General features: G+C 45.5%; 1 protein-coding gene across 2 annotated transcripts in view; it reads left to right on the forward strand.

Moving 5' to 3' along the window:
- The window catches only part of TOPORS (TOP1 binding arginine/serine rich protein, E3 ubiquitin ligase), a 40,763-nt gene extending 18,990 nt beyond the window's left edge, over positions 1-21,773 (forward strand). For both annotated transcript variants that reach the window (XM_063914192.1, XM_063914193.1), the window contains exon 2: positions 18,692-21,773. In XM_063914192.1, coding sequence (XP_063770262.1) covers positions 18,692-21,661 — 2,970 coding nt within the window. In that variant the 3' untranslated portion in view covers positions 21,662-21,773. The remainder of the gene's footprint in view (positions 1-18,691) is intronic.
- The last annotated feature ends 335 nt before the right edge of the window (positions 21,774-22,108 follow it).

A 22,108-nucleotide genomic window follows, 5' to 3' on the forward strand; every position in this document is an offset into this window, starting at 1 on the left:
AAGACCGTGGAGCTAAAGCATCTCACGTGGAAAGTGGTCATGCTGTTGGCCTTAGCTTCGGCTAGGCGTGTGTCAGAATTGGCGGCTTTGTCATGTAAAAGCCCCTATCTGGTTTTCCATATGGATAGGGCAGAATTGCGGACTCGTCCGCAATTTCTGCCAAAGATGGTGTCATCCTTTCATTTGAACCAACCTATTGTAGTGCCTGCGGCTACTTGTGGCTTGGAGGTTTCCAAGTTGCTTGACGTAGTCCGGGCTTTGAAGATTTATGTGACCAGAACGGCTGGAGTCAGGAAGACTGACTCGCTGTTTGTCCTGTATGCATCCAACAAGCTGGGTGCTCCTGCTTCAAAGCAAACTATTGCTCGCTGGATCTGTGGCACGATTCAGCAGGCTCATTCTGCGGCTGGATTGCCGCATCCAAAATCAGTGAGAGCCCATTCCACAAGAAAGGTGGGCTCTTCTTGGGCGGCTGCCCGAGGGGTCTCGGCATTACAGCTTTGCCGAGCTGCTACTTGGTCGGGTTCAAACACATTTGCAAAGTTCTACAAGTTTGATACCCTGGCTGAGGAGGACCTTGAGTTTGCCCATTCGGTGCTGCAGAGTCATCCGCACTCTCACGCCCGTTTGGGAGCTTTGGTATAATCCCCATGGTCCTTACGGAGTCCCCAGCATCCACTAGGACGTTAGAGAAAATAAGATTTTACTCACCGGTAAATTTATTTCTCGTAGTCCGTAGTGGATGCTGGGCGCCCGTCCCAAGTGCGGACTTTCTGCAATACGTGTATATAGTTATTGGTTACTAAAGGGTTATGTTATGTGGCATCAGTTGAGTGATGCTTGTTTGTTGTTCATACTGTTAACTGGGTAAGTTTATCACGAGTTATACGGTGTGATTGATGTGGCTGGTATGAGTCTTGCCCTGGATTCCAAAATCCTTTCCTTGTACTGTCAGCTCTTCCGGGCACAGTTTCCTTAACTGAGGTCTGGAGGAGGGGCATAGAGGGAGGAGCCAGTGCACACCAGGTAGTACTAAATCTTTCTTTAGAGTGCCCAGTCTCCTGCGGAGCCCGTCTATTCCCCATGGTCCTTACGGAGTCCCCAGCATCCACTACGGACTGCGAGAAGTAGATTTACCGGTGAGTAAAATCTTATTTATTATCAGAGCGGTGCCTGCTGCTCAAGCTTTCGGTCTCATTCTTGCAGCGGCGCCAGCACGCTGGCGGGCAGGGAAGAGGGAGGTCCCAAGAGGCACCTGGATGGAGATTGGCTGATGTGGGACTCGGTACGGCGAGCGCGTCCTACAGGACCCGCTCATTTAAAAAAAGTGAGCCCGCTGCCCACAGCGCGTAAAAATGCGGTATGGCGCGTATTTTGCAATCACTGGCATTTGGTTACAGCAGATACAGTAACTTGTAAATAGTAAAATGCTTTTCATATCTTCTATGGCAATGCATTAGGCTAATGGCTCCATCTGAAAGAGAATGGATGAACATGCGCAAGTTTACCTCCACTATTAGACATAATTTGACTTTTGAGAATCAAAGTTTTTAACAGGATTCCCAGAAGTAAGTTTCAACAATGGCCAGTAAGCTTCCCTGCTCACCCTTCTGAGTTACCACACTGAGAGGTATTCTAATGGTGTGTACACACGGTAAGATTTTTTCTTTCTATTTTGACTATATAGTTATAGAAAAGTTAGTGCAAATCGCAGGTGTTATTCCACTTGCGATCCCGATTCGATTCCGATGCTCGGTCCCGCCAGGTCGGTATCGCAAGAAAAGATGGACTGTGCAGGCAAGTCAATCCTTGCTAGATCGGTGTACTATCTAGTTCATCTCACATAAGCCAAAATCGTAAGCACACATAGTCCATATCTCAAGAAAAATTAGTCAAAATCAGTGGTGCTGGGCTCTGGGGAGTTCAAGGGAAATCGCAAGTGAAAATCGGGCATAGCAAGGATCTCGCCGTGTGTACACACCCTTAGGCTGGTTATTAACACAATTTTATTTCTTATTAAATATAATGTACTGTTTATTTTATGTATAATTACACCAAAAAGAAATGACACCAATGTGTCAGATTATCTGAGTTGTAGATCATATCTCCCACAAGAATAGGAAAGTTGTAGAGAGGTGGCTATAACAACCAGAGCAATACCTGTCGCACCACAAGATTATATCAGCCGTCTTGAACTGTTACACACACCAAGGGACCTGCTGCTTTGCTTATATGAGAAGTCTCCTGAGTGCCGTTTTTCATGAACACACACATAATTATTTTTAGGATATCTCATTTTTAATTTATATAAAATTTGTAGTTTTAGGTGCTTATATACAGATACTTTGTTTTATCTGTTCTGCATGCAGTGTTGGTGCAAATGCAGATATTTATTTTATTTTTAAAGCAAACATTTAGATATGCATTGTCACCATGACTTCAAGAGGGTAGACTGAATATTTTAGGTTTCCTTAGCATGAGTCATTCACGCTGGAATCTCTCCACTTATTATAGGCTGTTAAAACAATGTGTCAAACAGAAGAGGGTTGCCACCTTGTGGCAGTAAGCTTACAATACATATGTCTCTGCTCATGTAAGGATTGCTCATTGCCACAAGATGGCATATAGATAGAGAGATAGATATATATATCTATATATATATATATATATATCTAATTATTATTATTTTTTTTCACATGGTGGAGATTTCTTTGCTTTTTTTTTTTTGGTCTTTCTATCTCTGTTTGTGTACTTCTCTCCACTCCAGGTTGGGGTGCAGTAGGCTGTGACCACCTGCTCACCAATACATATACACAGAACCCAGCACTCTCCTCAGTAACCTCATTCACTTAAAAACTTTAATGCATTTAAGTCTGAAGCCCACATCACGGGACCCCCATTTCACTGCAAGTCCTACTCTATCATATAAATATTTAACATAGATTTATTGGAAACCTGGCAACTGGTAGCTCTCTCTCACTGTGTGTCTGTGTGTGTGTGTGTGTGTGTGTGTGTGTGTGTGTGTATATATATATATATATATATATATATATATATATATATATATATATATATATATAATGTGCCATCTTGTGGCAGTGAGCAATATAGATAGATAGATAGATAGATAGATCTGGATAATAACGACACGATAAAACCATTTCAAAGCTGCAGCTGATAATACAGCACCAGCTTTTAAAAAACGGCAGTATTACCCCTGTGGTCTTATAACTTTTTATATATATATATATATATATATATATATATATATACATATATAAACGAGGTGTAGAATTGGCATTCTTTGCTGAATATGTTTGCTGGGTGGGTGCCTTCAGTGAAGGGTTTAAGTTATAGAGAAGCAAGTACTGCGGCACTCCACTAGTTGAAAAAGTTCTTTTAGTGATAATAAAGCATACGCTGGAAAAGCTGCCGGAAAAAATTGGTTCTGCTAACTACTAGGTTTTGATAACGGTGCCTGCGTAGCACCGAAACGTCAACCAGTTATGTAGTTTTCTGGCAGCTTTTCCAGCGTATGCTTTATTATCACTAAAAAAAACTTTTTCAACTAGTGGAGTGCCGCAGTACTTCTCTATCTATCTATCTATATATAAAATATATATATATATATATATATATATATATATATATATATATAATCTATCTAATTGGCTCCCAACAAATGTTATTCTTAATTTGGAAGTGTGCGACACACACACACACACACACACACACACACACACACACTCTGTATCTGGGAAAACTAACTCAGTAGAGGGGTCTAGTGGTGCAGTGCTTAGGTGGTGTTCGTTCTAGCACCCTGCACCTCTCATAACCTGTGCAGTTCCTCTTTCCAGCCTGTGGTGTCGCTCTCTGCTCCGGATGCTTCTAGCACATGCTGAGATACAGACTGGAGTCTGCTAGAAGCACCAGAGCAGAGAGCGACACCCCAGGCAGAAAGGAGGAACTGCATGGATAGTGAGAGGTGCAGGGTGCTAGAATGAACACTACTTAGGCACTTATTCAGGGTCCACACACAGCTTTTCAGGTAAATGAATGAAAGTAATGCTTTACTGGCAGCATAAATGAAACAAAGCAACAAACTGCCTAGCCCCCATTCAGGACACTTATGGGCCCTACACATAGGCCGATCCGCCGCCGAGCTGCCCGACGGGCGACCTGGCGGCATGGGGGCAGAGACGGGGGGAGTGAAGTTTCTTCACTCCCCCCGTCACACTGCTCCGTAGCAGTGCAGGCAAATATGGACGAGATCGTCCATATTGGCCTGCATGCACAGCCGACAGGGCACCAGCGATAAACGAGCGCAGGGCCGCAAATCGTTCATCGCTTGAGCCTCCACACTCAAAGATATGAACGATATCTCGTTCATTAATGAACTAGATCGTTTATATCTTTGAGTGATGTCGGCCAGTGTGTAGGGCCTAGAACTCCTTCATCTAGGGCCTATAACTCCTTCCTCTTTCACTATACTAGAGAGCTAGTCTGCAGTCAAAATATTTGGCCGATATTAAATTGTTTATAGCTCCTGTCTAAAGTGATGGGAGATTGGAGGGGCGATACTCAATTGTTTTTATTTTTTTATCGCACTCAGAAAGGTCTGGTTTAGCCATGTAAAGCAGCTAAACCTGAGTAATTAATGGGCGTGACGTGAAAAGTCCCGTTTGGGCACCCAAACAGGTCACTTTTCGCTCATTTCAGCTACCAACCCTGGGAGTAGTAAGCTGAAATGGCAGCAGCTTATTGCGCCCAAACATAGAAACTGTTGAATAGCTCCATCTACAGTTGACGCCATCTACTGGCTGCCAGCGTCTAAAACAATGAAACATCACCCTAATGGGCCCTACATATTAGGCGATAACACTGAACGATATGAATGTTCTCGTTCATTAATGAACTAGAACTCGTTCATATCGTTCAGTGTGTAGGTACCAACGATGAACGATACGCGGCCCCGCACTCGTTCATCGTTGGTGCCGGGTCGCTTATGCATGCAGGCCAATATGGACAATCTCGTCCTTGTTAGCATGCAGTACTATGGAGCTGGGTGACGGGGGGGTAGTCGGGTCGCCCGTCTGCCGTATCAGCCATCGGGCAACTCGGCAGTGGGTCGCCTAATGTGTAAGGGGCATGAGCCTCACCTACTTCTTGCAGGCATCCTTGGCTGGCTACTACAACTACTTACATAAAATATCAGTCCTGGGTCATTCCACACCAAAGTAACACAGGTTTCAAACTGTCCATTTCAGATTGTAGTGAAAGTTGTATAATAAATACTGCCATGGGTGTAAAGAAGACCCTCAAATCTTAGGCTAATATGCTAACTAGTTTTGAAGTTATATGCCGTTTTAAAGCTGCATTTTTTTTTCCATGAAAATTTTGGTAGGTCCTTAGCTTTTCTTATTCTGTACCACATCCCTTGACAACCTTATCAGCTTTTTTAGGCTGGTGCCACACATAGACACTTGGCCTCAAGGAGACTGCACTTGGGCGCCTATGCAGGCGCCTACACATGTGCGGCAGTCCCGCCGCTGCTGGATCAAACTATAGCATGCTGCGGTTGGGCCGGACGGCAGGATGACGGGATTTCACTATGAACACATACATTTCAATGTATGTGTTCCCACAGTGCGGCTGTGCAGCACTGTGTTCTATGAAATCCCCAGATCCTGTTCTTCGGCATCCTGCAGAACAGGATCTGTGTGCACACAGAACCCCCCCCTCCCGGCTAAGCGGGTTCCGTTCAACGGGACCCATTTGGCCACTACAGTATGTATGGCCCCAGCCTTAGATTTCAGTATGATTGGTACTCAAATTTACCTATCCTCCGCAGATTTGTCACCATCTGTATTGGTCCATGTCACTGAATGCCCTTCTTCTATTGGATGTCATCTCGCCACCTCAAAATTATTTTCTCTTACGTCCTAGAGGATGCTGGGGTCCACAGTAGCATGGGGTATAGACGGGTCCACTAGGAGCCATTGGCACTTTGAGTTTGAGAGTGTGGGCTGGCTCCTCCCTCTATGCCTCTCCTACCAGACTCAGTTTAGAAAATGTGCCCGGAGGAGCCGGTCACAGCTAGGGGAGCTCTCCAGAGTTTTCCTTAGAGTTTATTATTTTATGCTGCTGGTAACAGCCTCCCTGCTTTGTGGGACTAAGTGGGGGAGTAGTGTCCGCCCTGTGGGGTCTGAGCCACTTCCTCCGCTGACAGGACACTGAGCTCCTGAGGGGTCAGATAGCTCCCCACTGCAGGGGATCGCTCGCCCCAGCAGCATGCCGCCACCCACTTACAGAGCTGAAGAATCAGTGGCGAGTGAGACACCGACCCCCCCCCCCCTAGCAAGCGGGGGGTCGGTGTGAAGGTGGCGGCAACAGGGTAGGAGCGCAGTATTAACTGTGCCTCGGGAGGCTCAGCGGTACATGGTGCGGCGCTGTGAGGGGCGCCCTGAGCCAGCGCTACACCCTACACTGGTCCCAAAGCCTGTCGGGGTCCTCGGATCTCAGCCAGCACTCAATCCTCAGGCTAGTATAATCAGTGGAAGAGCGGGAACACAGCGCCATTTTAATGGGCGGAGCTCCTTCTCAGAGCGGACCCAGCAGCGTTCAGCGCTATTTTCCTACCTGCACAGCGCTGATCAGGAGAAATGGGTCCCTCCACAGCAACTCCAGCTATCTGTAAACAGTACCAGGGGGCTGTAGAAGGGGGGGGGGGGGGGGGCCTCTATCTGCCCTCCCCTGTGCGTGTGAGTGTGTGTGTGTGTGTGTGTGTGGAGTGTTTTGGTGGTCTCCTTTAGCTATGTCCAGGGACACTGTGTCATATGCTGCAGAGGATATGTCCTCCCAGGATGATCCCATTCCATGTAATCAGGATAGCACTGGTTTAGCACAGATTCCAGCAAGGGAACCGGAGTTGTTTTCCTCAGATTTGAGACAGGGTTGCAAGTAATGAACCTGCAACCCAGGTATTACAGAACTCTATGGCAGTATGGCCCGATTTTGGTACCTCAGGACGCTCCGCTATATACTCCCACAAACGTGCTCTTGTTCATGTCATGCAAGATGACACGGATACCGATTCTGACACCACAGACGGTAATGGGTATGTGTTGCGGGTGTCTGCCTCTCTTGCAAAGGGGGTGCAATTGCTTGCAAAGGGGGTGCAATTGATGATGGACTCTATCAGGGATGTGTTGAATATTAATGATACCAAACCTCCGCAGGTTGAGGAGGCTTTTTTCACTGAAAATAAGAAAGCCTCGCTAACCTTCCCTGCGTCAAAGGAATTAAATGCTATATATGAGAAAGCATGGGAAAACCCTGAGCAAAAATTCCAGATCCCTAAAAGGGACAAGGTGGCGTTTCCTTTCCCTAAGGAGGATAGAAAAAAATGGGGAAACCCCGCCAATTGTTGACTCATCTGTGTCCAGACTCTCAAAAAAGGTGGTTTTACCTGTTCCGGGATCTATTGCCTTAAAGCACAGGTTCTCAAACTCGGTCCTCTGGACCCCACACGGTGCATGTTTTGCAGGTCTCCTCACAGAATCACAAGTGAAATAATTGGCTCCACATGTGGACCTTTTAAAATGTGTCCGTGAGTAATTAATACACCTGTGCACTTGCTGGGTTACCTGCAAAACATGCACTGTGTGGGGTCCTGAGGACAGAGTTTGAGAACCACTGCCTTAAAGGAGCTGGCTGATCGTAAAATTGATAATACACTTAAATCAATGTACACCACTTCAGGGGCCATATTACGTCCCACTATTGCTAGTGCATGGATTGCAAAAGCTATAGTAAAGTGGTCGGGCACCTTACTTGAGGATTTGTATACGATGGATAAGGGTGATGTTGAATTGTTTTTGCGTAACATTCACGATTCAGCAGGTTTTATGGTAGAATCCATGAAAGACCTGGGTTCCATGGCTGCGGGAATCTCTTCCATGTCTGTTTCAGCTCGTTTGGGACTGTGGCTGCGCCAGTGGTCAGCCGACGCGGAACCCAGGAAAAGTGTGGAGTCCCTACCCGACACAGGTCAGGCTCTCTTTGGGGAAGCTTTGGATCTGTGGATATCCACGGCTACAGCGGGTAAGTCTCCGTTTCTTCCCTCAGCTGCACCTGCTCCGAAGAAATCCTTCTCTTCATCAGCATCACAGTCCTTTCGGCCTAACAAGCTTAGAAAGACCAAACCGTCCAATACCTTCTTTCAGGGAGGTCGAGTTAAATCCAAGAAACCTGCTGCTGCAGGTTCCCAGGAACAAAAGCCTGTTTCAGGTACGCCAAAGTCCTCCGCATGACGATGGACCGCATGGCCTGGAGGTGGGGCCAGTGGGAGCAAGACTCAGACAGTTCAGTCACGTCTCGGTATCGTCCGGCCTGGATCCCTGGGTGATAGATACTGTGTTCTAGGGTTACAGGCTGAAATTTCAGAATCTACCTCACCGATTTTTCTAATCAGGCTTGCCAGTTCTACTGGCAGACCGTAACCGGATGGTTCGGTCAGGCCCATTCTGAACCTAAAATCATTGAACCCCTTTCTAAAGGAGTTCAAGTTCAAAACGGAGTTTCTCCTTGCGGTGATATCCGGTTTGGAAGAGGGGGAATTCCTGGTATCCCTGGATATCAAGGATGCGTACCTCCACATTCCGATTTGGCTGTCGCATTAGGCGTATCTCCGATTCGCATTACTGGACTGTCCTTTCCAGTTCCGGGTGTCGGTTCATCAATGCATTCGCCTTTTGGGAAAGATGGTGGCCTCTTACGAGGCTCTCCAGTACGGGAGGTTCCATGCTCGGGCCTTCCAACTGGATCTCCTGGACAAGTGGTCAGGATCTCATCTCCACATGCACCAGAGAATTCGTCTGTCGCCAAAGGCCAGGATTTCACTCCTCTGGTGGCCTCACCTTCTGGAGGGCCGCAGGTTCAGGGTTTAGGACTGGGTCCTTCTAACCACGGATGCGAGCCTTCGGGGTCGGGGCGCAGTCACTCAAGGGGAAGCCTTCCAAGGAAGGTGGTCAAGTCTGGAAGTCGGCCTGCCGATCAACCTCCTGGAACTAAGAGCCGTCTACAATGGTCTTCTTCAGGCGACCTATCTTCTAAGAGATCGGGCCATTCAAGTACAGTCGGACAATGTAACGACGGTGGCTTACATAAACAGGGCGGAACGAAGAGCAGAGCTGCAATGTCAGAGGTGACAATCATCCCCTGGGCAGAAAGACATGCGTTGGCGCTCTCAGCAATCTTCATTCCGGGAGTGGACAACTGGAAAGCAGACTTCCTCAGCAGACACGATCTCCATCCGGGGGAGTGGGGTCTCCATCCGGAGGTGTTCAAGGAAATAACAGACCTTTGGGGGTTACCCCAAATAGATATGATGGCCTCTCGTCTCAACAAGAAGCTTCAACGCTATTGTTCCAGGTCGAGGGACCCACAAGCAGTGGCAGTGGACGCCCTGGTGTCTCCGTGGGTGTTCCAGTTGGTGTATGTGTTTCCACCACTTCCACTAATTCCAAGAGTTCTAAAGCTCGTAAGGACAACAAGAGTTCAAGCGATCCTCATTGCTCCAGACTGGCAAAGGCGGGCTTGGTACGTGGACCTTATGAATTTCTTGCAGGAAGGGCAGAGGCCTCTTCCTCTTCGGGAGGACCTGCTGCAGCAAGGGCCGTTCGCCTATCAAGACTTACCGCGGCTACGTTTGACTGCTTGGTAGTTGAGCGCCTGATACTTGCTCGGAAGGGCATTCCGAAGAAGGTTATTCCTACCCTGATACAGGTTAGGAAAGGGGTAACGTCGAAGCATTACCATCGTATTTGGAAGAAATATGTCTCTTGGTGTGAGTCCAAGAAGTTTCCTACGGTGGAGTTTCAACTGGGATGTTTCCTCCTCTTCCTGCAAGCAGGTTTGGATATGGGCCTGAGGTTGGAATCTGTGAAGGTCCAGATTTTGGCCCTGTCGATTTTCTTCCAGAAACAATTGGTTGCCCTCCCTGAGGTTCAGACCTTTTTGAAGGGAGTTCTGCACATCCAACCTCCCTTGTACCGCCTACGGCGCCTTGGGACCTTAATGTGATGTTGCAGTTCCTCCAATCGGACTGGTTTGAGCCTCTACAGAGGAGGTTGAGGTCAAATTTCTTACATGGAAGGCGGTTACGTTGTTGGCCTTCGCTTCTGCTTAACGTGTGTCTGAATTGGGTGCTTTGTCCTGTAAAAGCCCTTACTTGATATTCCACAAAGATAGAGCTGAGCTCCGGACACGTCAGCAGTTTCTTCCAAAGCTTCTGTTGGCATTTCATATCAACCAACCTATTGTGGTGCCAGTGGCTACGGACTCCTCAATTTCGTCAAAGTCCTTGGATGTTGTGAGGGCTTTGAAAATCTATGTGAAGAGGACTGCTCGTCACAGGAAATCGGACTCTTTGTTTGTCCTGTATGATCCCAAGAAATTTGGGCATCCTGCTTCAAAGCAGACTATATCTCGCTGGATTAGGTTCACTATCCAGCAGGCTTATTCTACGGCAGGATGGCAGTGTCCAAAATCTGTCAGGGCTCACTCTACTCGTAAGGTGGGGTCTTCCGGGGCGGCTGCCACGGGGTGTCTCAGCATTACAACTTTGCCAAGCGGCAACTTGGTCTGGGTCGAACACGTTTGCTAAGTTCTACAAGTTCAATTCTTTGGCCTCTGATGATCTGAAGTTCAGTCAATCAGTTTTGTAGGAGCCTCCGCGCTCTCCCTCCCGTTCTGGGAGCTTTGGTACATCCCCATGGTACTAATGTGGACTCCAGCATCCTCTAGGACGTAAGAGAAAATAGGATTTTGGTTACCTACCGGTAAATCCTTTTCTCGTAGTCCGTAGAGGATGCTGGGCGCCCGCCCAGCGCTTCGTTTTCCTGCAACCGTTATCTTGTTCAGTACAACTTTGTTTAGTTATGTACTGCATTGTTACTTGGTAAGTAATGTTTCAACAGTTGCTGAGTTTTTCAAGCTAGTTAGCTTGAGGTGCCTTGTATGTGTGAGCTGGTATGAATCTCGCCACTGTCTGTGTTTAAATCCTCTCGAAGATACCCGTCTCCTCCGGCACAGTTTCTAGACTGAGTCTGGTAGGAGGGGCATAGAGGGAGGAGCCAGCCCACACTCTCAAACTCTTAAAGTGCCAATGGCTCCTAGTGGACCCGTCTATACCCCATGGTACTAATGTGGACCCCATCATCCTCTATGGGCTATGAGAAAAGGATTTACCGGTAGGTAACAAAAATCCTATTTTCTCTTACGTCCTAAAGGATACTGGGGTCCACATTAGTACCATGGGGTATAGACTGATCCACTAGGAGCCATAGGCACTTTAAGAAATTGATAGTGTTTTGGCTCCTCCCTCTATGCCCCTCCTACCATTAAGGATACTTAGTTTGCGACCCAGCTAAACTTGTTGTTTAGCTATAGGAGCGCTGTGTAGCTGACTCCATTATACTCTGTGTGGGTTAACTGTGCTTTTAACCTATTTCCTGTGTGTGTGTTCTTTCACATTCACTGTCAAATGCACAGCAGAATGTTTTTCTCAATCTGGGGGATCACTGCCGTATGCTCAGGCTAGTACACATTGATAAAGCTGATTAACTTACAGGACAGAAAAAGAAATACCTTTAACTTATATTTGTGCAGGCCGCTGCGACCGCTAAGCGTTTGTGTTTAACCCCTAACAGATCCGTACATGTTGCGTAAGCACGCCGTCACGCTGTAAGCACAGAGTAGCTACACATGAGGCGGAATACACTTTATAACCCCCTAGCAGGAAAGGAACACGACACCAATTGTATTTAAAAATTTTGGGATCCGACCCACCAACAGTTATTTACTAAAAGGGGGTTACAACAATAATGCAAATAACAATAAGAGGTACAGGCTACAATCAATGATACATACGTTTGTTTTGCCAGCGCCACCCGGTCCTCGGTCAGTCAAGATAGATGACCTTCAGAGAATGTGTGACCGGCCAGGCAGCTTGGCTTTTTATACAATACACTGTATTCCAAAGCATGAAACAATAGAAACTGTATGCTCTTCTTCCATTGGTTCGGGGGTGGGACATATCCTGTGCACTGGGGATCATTGGTCAGCTCAAGCGGTGGGCAATGGTTAAGTCTTGAGATGTGATTACTGTTGTTTGCATCTGAGTTCCCGCCCCATGACCAGTTAAACCCACCGCATTAATCATACATAAATCTGGTATTACTAATAACTTATTGTTGCAATATGTGACAATATTCTCATACCCACCGGATAACTGCTTATGTGACCCTGAACAATATGATCCCACACATGATATGATTATCCATTTCCATCCTCAAGAGATAGAGATAGATAGATATATATATATATATATATATATATATATATATACATTCCTGCTATTACAATTTGTAAGGAAATTATATATATATATATATATATATATATATATATATATATATATATATATAATATTTTCCAAGAGTTTAGACTATAAATGTTATACCTCAGATATCTAAATGTCTGGTATGTAGTTTGTCAGCTGTTAGTGATTTGTACGAGGAAGGCTTGTGTTTTGTATATCTTATTGTCTTCATGTTTGTCCTGGCTTCTAGTAAAACAATGACAGTCCAGTATCTGCTGTCTTCGACAGATACTGGACAACTCTAGAACAATGGGGGTAACCAAAGGTATTTGCCTTCTTCATAGGATTACAAAGCTTTGCGTAAACAAGTCAGTCTGATACATTCAAGGCACTGTTTGTGCTTGAGTTTCTAGGAGAATCGCCTTTCTATGCGTATGAGAGGTTTGATTAATTTATGTGTGAACAGTAACTTGCTATTGAAGAATGTACAGACAGTGTGTGAGTTATGCACTATATGGGTAAAATATTGAATATGGCTTTTGTGGCTTTTTCGTGCGAATGCGTATGTTACCGTATTTACTCATACCACGTGCTAACACGCAAGACCGCGTGAGCGGTCATACGTAGCTTGCGAGTATGTGTACGCACGGCAGAACAAGCACCCGCACGGAGGCCATCTGTGTGGTGTTTGTACGTGATGAGTGTGCCTATAATATTTTCGACTTTGACAACATTCTCAGGCTAGTGGATCTGAACCAGATTTCAAATATTTCGAATAAATTACCCCAAAATGAGAAGGAGATGTAATACTTAAGGCAATCTGTTGATGACCTGATGATGAGATGCAGTGGTCATTCCAGCGTCTCTGACCCCTGCCATTTGTGCACAGAAGCGTACTCTGATACCGATGATGATGATATATCAGACCCAGAGGAGGGTGAAGTGGACTCGGGAGGGGGGGATGCACCTTTGTCACAGGGAATACAGGTCCTGATAGAAGCTATTAGGTCCTTTGAATCCCTGATAAAGTATCATAGGACTAGGAGGAATCTTATTTTAATGTGAAAAAGAATCCTCAGCTACTTTCCCTACATCTAATGAATTAAATTCCCTATTTGAAGCAACTTGGGTAAATCCTGACAAGAAGTTTCAGGTCCCAAAACGGTTACTCACATCCTTCCCATTTCCTCAGGATGATAGGAAGAAATGGGGAAACCCACCGATTGTTAGCCTAGAAACCGATGCGCCGTCTCGTAAAAGATAGTTTTACCTGTTGCTGGGACAGCTTCCTTGAAGGATGCTGCAGACCGCAAGATTGAGACCACTCTCAAATCTCTGTACACAGATGCGGGGGTGGCCCAGAGACCCACTATAGCTTGTGCATGGATCTCTAGGGCCATTGCAAAATGGTCAGGTAATCTAATTGACGGGTTAGATTTCTTATCCAGGGGGAAGATAATTTTACTCCTACAACATATACAGGATTCTGCTAACTTTATGGTGGAGGCCAGAAAGGAAATTGGTTAACTCAATGAACGCACCACTGCCATGGCAGTGTCAGCATGCAGGGCCTTGTGGCTACGCCAGTGGACTGCGGACGCGGATTCCAGGAAAGGCGGGGAAAGCCTACCTTTCACAGGTGAAGCCCTTTTTTGGGATGAACTGTATACGTGGATATCTAAGGCTACAGCTGGTAAGTCTACATACCTTCCTTCCGCAGCTCCCCCGCCTAGAAAATCCTACACTGCTCCAACTCTGCAGTCCTTTGGGTTAGCGAAGTTTAAAAACAAAACCAAAGGTTATTCTACGGCCTTCAAAGGCAATAGAGGTAAACCCAGAAAACCAGCAACTGCAGGTTCACAGGAACAGAACTCCCCCGGTTTTGCTTCCTTTTAAGCCTTCATTATGATGGTGGTCCGCACTGCCTGGAAGACAGGCAGGTGGGAGCCCATTTGAGATTCTTCAGTCACATATGGGCAACGTCATGCCAGGATCCCTGTGTCAAGGATCTTATAGCCCAGGGCTACAGACTGAAGTTTCAGGAACTCCCACCTCACAGATTCTTCAAATCAGGCTTACCAGCTTCTCAAGAAGCAAGTATGACTTTACAGGAAGCAATTCAAAAACTGGTACAGACTCAGGTCATTGTTCCAGTTCCACTTCAGCTGCAAAACCAGGGTTATTCGTCCAACCTGTTTGTAGTTCCGAAACTGGACGGTTCGGTAAGGCCCGTTTTAAATCTCAAGTTGTTTAACCCGTACTTACAGGTGTTCAAGATTAAGTCTCTGAGAGCAGTGATCTCAGGTCTGGAAGAGGGAGATTTCTTGGTGTTTCTGGATATCAAGGATGCGTACCTTAATGTTCCGATTTGGCTGTCTCCTCAGGCTTATCTAAGGTATGCCTTACAGGACTCTCACTACCAGTTCCAGGCCCTGTCATTTGGCCTCTCTACGGCATCAAGGGTGTTCACCAAGGTAATGGCAGAAATGATGTTTCTCCTCCGCAAACAGGTGAACATAATACCGTATCTGGACGATCTGCTGATAAAAGCACCATCCAGGGAGAGGTTGTTAGTCAACATTGCCCTCTCAACCTGACTACTCCAGGATCACGGGTAGATTCTGAACTTACCAAAATCTCATCTGGAATCAACACGGAGGCTTCCGTTCCTGGGGATGATACTGGATACGTAGGCACAGAAGGTATTTCTTTCTTCTGTTGGAAAAGGCATTGGTGATCCAGTCGATGGTGCGGGATGTTCTAAGACAAACCCAGATATCGGTGCATCTATGCATTCGCCTTCTGGGAAAGATGGTAGCCGCTTACGAGGCGCTGCAGTACGGAAGGTTTCACAAATGGTCCGGATCGCATCTTCACATGCATCAGAGGATCAGTCTGTCGCCAAAAGCCAGGATTTCTCTTCTGAGGTGGCTTCAGACTTCTCACCTGACCGAGGGCCGGAGGTTCGGGATTCGAAATTGGATTCTGCTAACCACAGACGGAAGCCTCAGAGGTTGGGGAGCGGTCAACCATGGGGAACAGTTCCAAGGAAAATGGTCAAGTCAGAAAGCCATTCTTCCAATCAACATTCTGGAACTAAGGGCCATATACAATGCCCTGTTACAGGCATCGCATCTTCTTTAAGATGAGGCCATTCAGGGTCAGTCGGACAATGTGACGGCAGTAACCTACATAAACAGACAAGGTGGAACGCAGAGCAGCAATGTCAGAGGTAACCAGGATTCTCCTCTGGACAGAAAGACACGCTGTGGCATTGTCCGCGATCTTCATTCTGTGAGTAGACAACTGGAAAGCAGACTCCCTCAGCAGACACTACCTCCACCCAGGAGTGTAGGGCCTTCACCCGGAGGTGTTTGGGTGCTTGACACGTCGGTGGGGAATACCACAAATCAACACGATGGCCTCTCTTCTCAACAAGAAGCTCAAGCGGTATTGTTCCAGGTCGAGGGACCCACAAGCAGTGGCGGTGGATGCTCTGGTGACTCCATGGGTCTACCAGATAGTATACGTGTTTTCACCACTCCCCATTGATCACAAAGATTCTCAAAATAATAAAAAGGGAAAAGGTTCAAGCAATTCTCATTGCTCCGGACTGGCCAAGAAGGGCCTGGTATGCGGATCTACTTTAGATGCTCCTAGAGGACCCGTGGCCTCTACCTCTTCGCGAGGACCTTCTCCAACAGGGGCCATTCGTCTATCAAGACTTACCACGGCTACGTTTGACGGCATGGAGGTTTAGTGTCAAATTTTATTCAAACCTTGATACAAGCCAAAAAGGAGGTAACGTCTAAACATTACCACCGTATTTGGAAAAAATGTCTCTTGGTGTGAGTACAGGAAATTTCTGGCGGTGGAATTTCAACTGGGACGTTTTCTCCTTTTCCTGCAGTTAGGTGTGGATGTGGGCCTACGTTTGGGCTCCATAAAAGTCCAGATTTCGGCCTTATCCATTTTCTTCCAGAAACAATTGGCTTCTCTCCCTGAGGTTCAGACATTTTTGAAGGTGGTTCTGCACATCCAACCGCCCTTTGTGCTTCCTACGGCACCTTGGGATCTCAACGTGGTGTTGCAGTTCCTGCAGTCTGAATGGTTTGAGCCTTTACAGGACGTTGATGTCTAGTTTCTTACGTCGAAGGCCGTCACGCTGTTGGCCTTGGCTTGTGTCGGAGCTGGGGGCATTGTCTCACAAAAGCCCCTATTTGGTTTTTCATGAAGATAGGGCTGAACTCAGAACTCGTCAGCAATTTCTTCCAAAGGTGGTGTCTGCGTTTCATATCAACCAACCTATTGTGGTTCCGGTGGTTACCGACCCCTCTGTTACTTCAGAGTCCTTGGATGTTGTGAGGGCTTTGAAGATCTGTGTGAAGCGGACAACTCATCATAGAAAATCTGACTCGCTATTTGTTCTCTATGATCCCAATAAAATTGTGTGTCCTGCTTCAAAGCAGACATTTGCACGCTGGATCAGGCTTACTATCCAGCATGCTTATTCCATGGCAGATTTGCCGTGTCCAAAATCTGTACAGGCCGGCTCTACTAGGTTGGTGGGTTCTTCCTGGGCGGCTGCCCGGGGTGTGTCGGCTCAACAGCTCTGCTGAGCAGCTACTTGGTTAGGTTCGAACACGTTTGCTAAGTTCTGCACGTTCGATACTTTGACCTCTGAGGACCTTCAGTTTGGTCAATCAGTTCTGCAGGAACATCAGCACTCACCCACCCGATTTGGGAGCTTTGGTACATCCCCATGGTACTAATGTGTTCCCCAGTATCCTCTAGGATGTAAGAGAAAATAGGATTTTAATTACCTACCGGTAAATCCTTTTCTCTTAGTTCGTAGAGTTTACTGGGCGTTGAACTGTCTTTTGTTCCCCACATTCAATCTGTCTCAAAATCCTACTTCTAAAAAAACATATCCAAAATATGACCATATCTTACTCAAGACACTGCAAAAACTCTAATCCATGCTCTCATTATTTCCCACATTGATTATTGCAATAGTCATTTTTAATGCATTTGCGAGGCTGATCTTCCACGCCAAACAGTCATCGTCTGCTTATACGCTCTTTAAGTCTCTCCGTTTATTACTGGTATTCTACCTTATCCAATACAACATACTTTTTCTTACCCATAAGGCTATTAAACGGACTACACCAACATACATATTCTTTGCTTATTTCAAAATGATTCCCAACCCAACCTGTCCGCTCTACACAAGATATGCTTCTCTCACCCACACGCATTACTCGCTCCCACTCATGATTACATGGCCTTTTTCGGGCTGCACACACTCTTCAGACAAGCTTATCAGATTCCAGAACCGCCCACACAACCTTCATAAGCTTCCCTATCTAATTACATGCCTTCTGTAAATGTCACGATGTTCATGCAGATAGCAAGCTGAGTAATGGAAGGGGGGGGGGGGGGGTGCGAGGCCAGGAAGTTTACTTGGCTCTCCACTCCCAGACAAAGGGCTGACACACCCGTTTCTAGTAATGCAGGCCTGCCCCCCACCCAACACCTTTACCTGTTAATCAGGCAGAGGGGAACTACAGGCTATATTGAAAGGCCCATTTTGCATTTAATTAGGAGTTTGCGACTGTTCCCAATCCTGTGTTCATTTCTGAATCAGGCCCGTAACCTTGCACATTTTCTCACTCTTTACTTTAGCATCCTCCTGACCCTTGGCCACAGTAATGTGTGATTACATCATAGAGCCCATTAAGAACCTTTACAATCTGGCGTCACCATTATGCAATAGGTACAGTAGCATCTATCCTTATGTATCAGTGCCTATTTCCCTATAGATTGTAGTCTTGCGAGCAGGGCCTTCCTACCTCTATCTGTCTGCTATTGATCAGTTTTGTTCTATTGCTGTTGTTTCCAGTTGTAAATTGCAATGGAATATGCTGCGCTATACGAGAAACTGTTAATAAATAATAATTATATATGAATATATTCTGTTTGTTGGAACAAATGCTGATATTGGTAAAATTGCTGTCTCATAAGAAAAACTCATTAGTGTGATGCGTGAGTAACTGAATTTTAATATGCAGGTATATAATGTCTTTGCCTATTATGAATTAAAAAAAGTATTTGCATCAATCAAAGTTATGATGATCTACATGTTATCACCAAGCTGCCTAGATGGACATGACATATATATATTCTTTTTTTTTTTTTAAATTTGTAATCTGGGTATACAATGTAGGTATGGACTGTATGCAATTTCAAACACTTAATGGGCCATTTTTTAAAGTCCAAATGTTTTCATATAGTTTACTTCTTTTGCAGATGCTGTCATCGACTGCAGATGACTTCAATTTGGATGGTGACTTTTCACCAACAGCTGGGACAAGTAGATTGCAGAGCCTTGGAACAGCAGCAGATGCGTCTCCTGATTCAAAATGTCCCATATGCCTGGATAAGTTCGATAATGTCTCCCACCTAAACCAGTGTTTTCACAAGTTTTGCTTCAAATGCATCAAGGAATGGGCAAAAAACAAAGCTGTGTGCCCCCTATGCAAACAGCCATTTAATTCTATATTTCATAGTGTGGAAGCAGAAGATGATTTCAAAGAGTATGTTTTGAGGCCCACATTAAATGACTCTCCTGTGGGACCTAGATTTCGCTACCGCACCACAAGGACAAGGGAGAATCAATTGCACATGCCATCATTAAGATCCTCTGCTCAAAGAGCGTTTTCACTTCCAGACAATGGCGTTCTCTTTGAAGGAACTTCAAATCCGTCATCCCAGCAAAGGGGTAGCAATATTCATCAAATGATGCGACGGCTGGCTTCCAGACGACAAGCCAGTGCTGAAGGTCGGGCAATGAGACAAATTCAAGAGCAGGAACTCATCAACTTCAGGAGGGCACTTTATCGTTCGGGAATACGTGTCCGAAACATCCAGGATGGAGGGCGCTACAGAGATATATCTGCTGAATTTTTCCGTAGAAATCCTGCTTGCCTTCATCGGCTAATTCCCTGGTTGAAGCGTGAGTTGACAGTGTTATTTGGCACACATGGTTCCCTGGTCAATATTGTACAGCATATCATTATGAGTAATGTGACACGTTATGACATGGAGAGTCAAGCTTTTGCAGAGGATTTGCAGCCTTTCCTGCTTCACCGTACAAACCATTTTTTACATGAGTTCATCAACTTTGCCCGTTGTCCTTACAATATTGAAGCTTATGACCAGCATGCCAACTATGATTGTCCTGCTCCTTCTTATGAAGAAGGAAGCCGATCCGAGTCCTCTATTATTACTATATCTCCAGATGAATCGAATTCTAAGGAACCAGATGTGCCCTCCTCTTCTCTTGAAGTTGGGCAAGCTCCCTGGGATGATGAAACCCCAGGACCTTCTTACTTCACTCTGGAACAGGCAACTACAAATGTTTTAACAACTGTAGACAGTTCAGATGAAGAGCCTTCTAGCAGTAGACTAACCCCCAAGAGCTTAAAAGAGAATTCCAATGAAGGCAATCAGGACCAGGGCCTTCCCTCAGATGAGTGTGTCATAGTGGGTTATGTTAAACCACTGGCTGAAAGAACCCCAGAACTTGTTGAGCTGTCATCTGACTCAGAAGGTTCCCTTTGTGAGGTGGCTGTTGAGCAAACTAGTAAGCCTCAACTTAAGCCATTCACTTTATGTCATAGTAGTGAGTCAAGGAGGTCTTCCTCTCTGACATCTTCGGACTCGAGTATTAAACATACACGCATGATTGACCGTAAATTGAGTACGTCTCAGTTGAAAAAGCATTCCAAAAAATTAAAGGAGCAAAAGTTAAAAGCTGTGTCCTCTAGAAATGGACGTGAATCTAGAAAAGATAAGGTACATCCATACAGCAAGGAAAAGTCAAGACGGAGGGAAAGATCTCAGAGCTCAGATTGTTGTTCTCGTTCTTCTCGCAATAGGGCCTATGAGAGTCACCGTAGACAGGACAGCAAAAACAGCCTAATTAGTAAATCCCTGGAGAAGAGTAGGCACAAGAGTTGGAGGGAAAAAAGAAGATCCAGGAGTAGAGACAGGAGCTTGTCATGGCGTAGCCAAACTGTGTCACTGACAAGTGAAAGCTCCAGAGAAAGATGTGGATCCAGCATAGGGAAAAGCAGAAACCGCAGCAGAGGGAGATCACGGTGCCGTGATAATGACAAATCTTTTCCTGCAGACAACTGTCAAAGCACGTATCAATGGGAATACACCTATTATAGTCGAAACCGGGACAGGGATGGATATGAGCAGTACTGTAGTAGAGGTCATTACTCTAGACGCTCTGCCAGCCCAGAATATAAGCTACAGCCTTACTCTGAAAGGAAAGATACAAAAAGGCACAAAGGTGTTACTGCTGGCAAGCCACATCATCGATATCGATCAAAAAGTCGTTCAAGCAGCCGCATTAACACAACTGGCTCACAGCACAGTCAGTCTGACAAACCTAGTGGTAAGCGAAAGTACAAAACCCGTCATATGGAGACTCATGGGAAAAAAGAAAGCGGTCATAAATTAGAAGTTGGCAGTAAGAAAGAGACTGGCATGACCTCCACAGAGAGAAACTCAGATGGGTACAAGAATGACCTAATTGACAGGTCTTCAAATGAGCCAAAACGGAAGTGGAGGAAGAAGACCAGAAGTTCCAGTGTGGAGATTGTGTATGAAGGGAAAGCTGTGCAGGGTGGAAAACACCATAAAAAGAAAAAGAAGCACAAGAAAAAACGTAAACGTGACAGACATGAACAGCCTGCCAGTTCTCTAGCGGTTTCTCCCATTATCATTACAATTGATAGTGACAGTGATGTGCCAATGGGAGAGGATCCCTCTTGCAAGGACAATGGTAGAGTCCTGCCTGACAAGAATACTAGTTTGGGCTTTACCATGGCTGTGCCCAGCCAGTTACCAGCTACCTCTGCCACTTTAAGCTCAGAGCCAGTTAGCATAGAAGGGACTGGTTCTTATTCCGTCGGCTATGATTTACTCTCAAGCAATGGACACTTGGATGCTGCCACAGGGATACTGGATGGCTTACATTTTGATGACAGTTCTGATGAGCCAGACCTCCTAACAACAAGCAGTCTACCTAAAACAGAGTATCCATTTAGTGAGGAAGCGGCCATGGCTGAAATACCAGACTTAAAGTCGGAGCATAATGGTGTGACTACCACAATGCCTATTGTAGTAACAGACTGCCAGGAATTTTTTGCAGAGAGCTCTCAAGAAACATTTGCCGAGATGATTAGTGGTGCTTTGGAAATATGACTGCACCTTGTGCCAACACTTGTAAACTATTTTTCTTTTCTTTCTGGCTGAACTAATTCATTTCTAAATTAAGGTTTATTACAATATACACAATTTAAAAAAAATGATCTAATATTCTTTGTGTTTTTCTTTTTTCATTTGTATAGTGCATGTGTGGCTCATTTTTACCTAATGAATATGCAAATTATTGCATTTTTATATTTAGTGTGAGGTTTCGAAGCGTCACCTTCCACTTTATGAATTGTGTTGTCTGCCCTAATATTTATATGCTGTCCTCTTGTCTGTTGGAGAAGAATGGTACAATGTATGGTAACGGGATACCTTTTTAGAATATGCATTAAACCAATATATGAGCAAGAAACACATAAACACGTTACACTTACTGTGTTTTACATCTTTACGGGTGTATTCAATTGCTGTCGGATCCTCTCTGACGGTTCACTATTC

The sequence above is a fragment of the Pseudophryne corroboree genome, chromosome 1 (genome assembly GCF_028390025.1).
Source record: "Pseudophryne corroboree isolate aPseCor3 chromosome 1, aPseCor3.hap2, whole genome shotgun sequence".
In the NCBI taxonomy this organism is placed as follows: domain Eukaryota; kingdom Metazoa; phylum Chordata; class Amphibia; order Anura; family Myobatrachidae; genus Pseudophryne; species Pseudophryne corroboree.